The 6,243-nt window shown below is 30.6% G+C and overlaps 1 protein-coding gene across 1 annotated transcript; it reads left to right on the top strand.

Moving 5' to 3' along the window:
* Nucleotides 1-1,387: 1,387 nt before the first annotated feature.
* LOTGIDRAFT_166116 (hypothetical protein) lies at nt 1,388-5,222 on the top strand (the record flags this gene model as incomplete). Its single annotated transcript, XM_009063178.1, has 2 exons — nt 1,388-1,664; nt 4,549-5,222. 2 exons carry the CDS (start codon nt 1,388-1,390, stop codon nt 5,220-5,222), a joined length of 951 nt encoding a protein of 316 aa, XP_009061426.1.
* Nucleotides 5,223-6,243: the final 1,021 nt, after the last annotated feature.

Raw genomic sequence — 6,243 nt, forward strand, 5'->3', positions numbered from 1 at the left:
CATGCATCACGATATGTATCCTTTTATTATTTTACAGTTGATATTATCATCATGCCTCAATGAGCCTTTACATGAAAATGATATAATATTAAATAAAAATTGCCAAAATAAAAAACAATTTCAGGTTAGAATGTTCATCAACATTAAGACATTTTGAAATTGATATTTATTTAAAGATGGTATCCTAATTCTTTAATGTCAAACTATTTTTTTAATTGGTGTTTATAATGAATTATCATGTATTCTTAATCATAATATCATGTTCTTATTGCATATAATTAAGAGTTTTAACCAATCATAAATGTCCATATATGTACTGTCTGGATAAACAAAAAAAAGACTTTTTGACCTTTCTTGATCAGTCAATCATTGGAATTCTGCTGGTAATTCTCTTCTAATCTAGCTAATTATGAATTAGTTATGAACATGTGAGACAAACTGGTATTTTTTCAAGCCATAAGAACACCTCTACTTTCTATTCATATAAGTATTAGCATTTTTATTTTCATAAATGAAAATAAGGGAACCCATCTGTAATTCAATATACACCTGTACAGTTTGGTCCTGATATTACACTATTTAAATGAAAATTTGATGACAATCTATAAGTATGTAATTCTATTAAGATAACATTACCTTCTTAATTATGATAACTTACATATAAAGAATATTTATGAGTATTTCAGATCACGAATCAACATCAATATGTTATAGTATTATTATAGAGTATAACGGTTAATGGTCAATTAAAGAAAATTATAATGCCCAAACTTTTAATTAAAATGAAATTCGGCTAACTAGAGTTGGTTTTAGATGAAGTTGATATGTTACATTGCCACAAATAGAATGTCAACTAGGGCAAATATATGGCATTAAAGAGAGCAAATACAAAGCTTCAGGGAGAGCAAAATACACAACCTCGGGAAGAGCAGATACACGTAATCAGGGAGAGCAGATACACATCATTAGAAAGTAAATACACATCATTAGAAAGCAAATACACATCTTCGGGGAGAGCAAATACACATCATCAGGGAGGGCAAATACACATCATCAGGGAGGGCAAATACACATCATCAGAGATGCCAAATACATGGCATCCAGAATAGCACATGCAAAATAACAAAGGGAGAACTAATTACAGAACAAGAAGATGAGCAATACCCAATGTAAGGAGAGCAAATACCCAATGTCAGGAGAGCAAATACCCAATGTCAGGAGAGCAAGTACCCAATGTAAGGAGAGCAAATACCCAATGTCAGGAGAGCAAATACACAATGTCAGGAGAGCAAATACCCAATGTCAGGAGAGCAAGTACCCAATGTAAGGAGAGCAAATACCCAATGTCAGGAGAGCAAATACCCAATGTCAGGAGAGCAAATACCCAATGTCAGGAGAGCAAATACCCAAAGTCAGGGGAGCAAATACCCAATGTAAGGAGAGCAAATACCCAATGTCAGGAGAGCAAATACCCAATGTCAGGAGAGTAAATACCCAATGTAAGGAGAGCAAATACCCAATGTCAGGAGAGCAAATACTCAATGTCAGGAGAGCAAATAACCAATGTCAGGAGAGCAAATACTCAATGTCAGGAGAGCAAATACCCAATGTCAGGAGAGCAAATACCCAATGTCAGGAGAGCAAATACCCAACATTGGGAAGAGGTAATACACAGCATTGGGGAAAACAAAGTCTTTGAATGGCATTTAGGAATTGTGAGTACGATATATAGACACAGCTTTATGGAACAACAATCACTAGTTAAAGTTTAAAAGTTTTAATTGAATTTAAAGTGAGGATTGTGTAAACTGTGGTATTTGTAAGAAGAGCTCATAGAAATTTGCACAGACCACTAACTGAGTTTTGTATTTTTAACTGCAATGTAAAGTGCATATATATTTTTAGCTGTATAAGTGTTAGTAAATGTATATTTCATGCAGTGTAGTGCTCCTGTACTTAATAAGACATAATAGATATAGGGTGTTAAAGGGATTGTTAACGTTTTTTTTAAAGTTTTTTATGTGTATTTATATGTGTAATGGAGACACTGATAGCGTCACTTTGCACTTTTTCAATTTTCAATCAGATGTCAGTTGTTTCTGGATTTCCACTAAAACTAAGTGTTTGAGGACTGCACTAATCGCAAAATATGCTTTAACATATTAGTAATATTAGTCATTAAACGACTAGCTGGTTACAGGAACCACAGACATCTGATCAAAAATTGAAATGGTGCAAATTGATGCTTTTAGTGGCTGCAATACACATAAAAATTTAGAAAACCTCTTAATGATCCCTTTAAGTTATATATCATGAAACATGGTGTTTTAATGAGCTTCCCATGAGACCAAACCACTTTATGTCAAAATCTGAATTTTTCAAATATATTCTTTGAACTGACAATGTTTTATAGAAGAAGGTTTAAAGTATTACAAATTTATTTTCTTAGACTGAGTTTCATTATTACATACAAGTCTGAATACAAGTGACTAATACAATACATACAGGAAATGCATCTAGGTTTTTTCAGACTGAGTATTAACCACCCAAAGTCTAGCACACATACAAGTATACTAGAGTGAATAGAGTATGCTAGGTCATCTCTCTAGTGACCTTGTAGAAGAATATATATTTCACTAAATAAATAAAGATGTTACTCCCACAACTAGATAAATATGTAACGAGAATTAGTATCTAATCAACACAAACTAGGTCAGTTTAAAGATGGACTCTCCTGCTCGGAAAAAACAAAGATCTCTGAATTTTGGACAAAATGTTAGTATTTTTCGGGGCACAAAATTATAAATATTTTCAAGTAGAAATTCTTAGTATGATTATAACACAAATTCAAAAACAAAAACTAAGTGTTTGATAATGTCATTAATCACACAGGGTCTTCTGTGATAAAGCATATTTTGTGATTATTGCATCATAAAGTACTTATGTTTAAGTGGGTTGCAGGAACCACAGATGTCGAATGGTGCAAATTGATGCCATCAGTCTCCTTGATAAACAAAAAGAATTTAAGAAATCCCAATTTACAAAGACAAATATGAGCTTGAACTCAGTGAGTTGGACACAAGCTTGCTTATCCAGGGTAAAATCCTGGCCGAGATAATACTTAAGTATCCCCTCAAGTTTCCTCTTGGCACTGATGCAGTCTGGGGCACTGACATGGAGAAAGCTTCTAGTCATTAGGATGGGGCTATTTAGCAGCATGTAGTATTTGTACTCAGATCCCTCACAATGCAAATTAAAAAAGAGTTTCGAGAAATTAACTCTTCATTGCACACTGCATCCTGTTGTCAGTAATCATTAAACCAATCTAGTGTAGAAAAATAGTAGCCTATTTAAAACTCTGTTTCATCTCAAGTCTGTCTGTTTGACTATCTTCATAAACATACACAGAAAGCCCACTGTTTCCATATGAAATTTAGACTTACTATAGCATGCCTAAGCATACATAAAGGTCTACTGAGAACATATGAAACCTCAATTTTGTGGTCAATACTCATGAGAAATTTCAGTTTTTCAATAAACTAATTTAATATGTTACTTTTTCTATTTTTTGCCTTAAAGTTCATTTATCACTGCTTTTTTCTAATGTTTTTACTTACTATAAGCATTTGAAAATAAAGATATTTCTGTATGACATGTCGCATGTGCCTTTCAGTATATATATAATATACATATATCGTATATCATATATAAGTCTTAAGTATAGACAAATATATTTATCAATTGAAAAAGTCCAATATTGCTGGATAATGCATATATTATTTACAATTCACAAGTACTTTCATGTTTTTACAACAATCTTCAGATAAAAAGAGAGTATGTAGCTAGCATTGAACTAGAAATCTGAGGTCGACATTGCATAAATTAGTTTATACTTAAACACCAGCAATATTACATCATCTCAACATATTGTAAATATTAGAATTGATGTATGAAAATTAAAATGTAAACATGTTAAGACTATTAGCAATTTAACTCATAAATCATTTTCTAACCAGACATTTTCTTAAACTTTCTCTCAAGATTCTATCAAATATTATTCAAGCCATAATTGGAAAATTTCAAACTTTTTATGGTTGAAATTTGAGACTTTATTTGAAAAAAAAAATCCAAAATAAATATTTGTTAGGTTATTATATTTGCGGAACTCGAAGTATGTAGATTTGCATAACCATAATTTCAATATTTATTACCAAATAATTCCTCAATTAACAAATGTAATATTCTGTAATTGCAAAAATAATGGATCTTTACATGCATAAGAGAAGATGTAATCAAGAACAATAGATGCATAACTAAATTTTGAATGTATCCAAACGAATTCAGAGTTATTCAATAATCCAATCAAAGCTATATATAACAACAAACACATATCACTTGTCAAAATCAAAGCTCATTCTTCTAACCCCTATCACTCCATCAGTAATCAAATCTGAGCGATATCAGCCAGTATCACACATCAGTAATCAGATCATTGTAAATCTAATGAACCAATATCACTTTTGAGTGATGAAAACTCTTATAAACCAGTATTATTTTTCTGTAATCAAATTAAAGCTGAATCTTATAAACCGGTATTATTTTTCTGTAATCAAATTAAAGCTCAATCTTATAAACCGGTATTATTTTTCTGTAATCAAATCAAAGCTCAATCTTATAAACCAGAATTATTTTTCTGTAATCAAATCAAAGCTCAATCTTATAAACCGGTATTATTTTTCTGTAATCAAATCAAAGCTCAATCTTATAAACCAGACTTATTTTTCTGTAATCAAATCAAAGCTGAATCCTATAAACCAGTATTATTCTTCTGTAATCAAATCAAAGCTCAATCTTATAAACTGGTATTATTTTTCTGTAATCAAATCAAAGCTCAATCTTATAAACCGGTATTATTTTTCTGTAATCAAATCAAAGCTCAATCTTATAACCTGGTATTGTTTTTCTGTAATCAAATCAAAGCTCAATCTTATAAACCGGTATTATTTTTCTGTAATCAAATCAAAGCTCAATCTTATAAACTGGTATTATTTTTCTGTAATCAAATAAAAGCTGAATCTTTTAAACCGGTATTATTTTTCTGTAATCAAATCAAAGCTGAATCTTATATACCAGAAATATTTTTCGGTAATCAAATCAAAGCTGAATCTTATAAACCAGAATTATTTTTCTGTAATCAAATCAAAGCTGAATCTTATAAATAAGTATTATTTTTCTGTAATCAAATCAAAGCTGAATCTTATAAATTGGTATTATTTTTCTGTAATCAAATCAAAGCTGAATCTTATAAATTGGTATTATTTTTCTGTAATCAAATCAAAGCTGAATCTCATTATCCAAGATTACTGGTCAGTAATCAAAGCTAAATCTTTTAATCAAGATTACTTTTCTGTAATCATATTAAATCTAAATATTTAACCAATATAGCTTTTCAGTAATCAAATCAATTGAAATCATATGAACCTATTTCACTTTTCAGTAACAAATCAGAGCTAAATCATAACAACCAGTATCACTTTTTAGAAACAAATCAGAGCTAAATCATAACAACCAATCGCACTTATCAGTAACAAATCAGAGCTAAATCATAACAACCAGTATCACTTTTCAGTGACAAATCAGAGTTAAATCATAACAACCGGTATCACGTTTCAGTAACAAATCAGAGCTTAATCATAACAACCAGTATCACTTTTCAGTAACAAATCAGAGCTAAATCATAACAACCAATATCACATATCAGTAACAAATCAGAGTTAAATCATAACAACCAGTATCACATTTCAGTAACAAATCAGAGCTAAATCATAACAACCAATATCACTTTTCAGTAACAAATCAGAGCTAAATCATAACAACCAGTATCACTTTTCAGAAACAAATCAGAGCCAAATCATAACAACCAATATCACTTTTCAGTAACAAATCAGAGCTAAATCATAACAACCAGTAGCACTTTCAGTAACAAATCAGAGCTAAATCATAACAACCAGTATCACTTTGCAGTAACAAATCAGAGCTAAATCATAACAACCCGTATCAGATTAGTTCAGATAAGTTAATCCCTTGTTTAGAAATGGGATTAAAGCAGAAAAAAAACTCCAAAAAACCAGTTCAACTTTCAATTTTATAGCAAGGCATGTTAAATGTTGGACAAAGTTTTTATGTATTTTATGTGTTTTCTTGAAGTAGCCCTCCCAAGCTAACACGAAACTGTTATTCTTA

This window comes from Lottia gigantea, assembly GCF_000327385.1.
Source record: "Lottia gigantea unplaced genomic scaffold LOTGIsca_56, whole genome shotgun sequence".
In the NCBI taxonomy this organism is placed as follows: domain Eukaryota; kingdom Metazoa; phylum Mollusca; class Gastropoda; family Lottiidae; genus Lottia; species Lottia gigantea.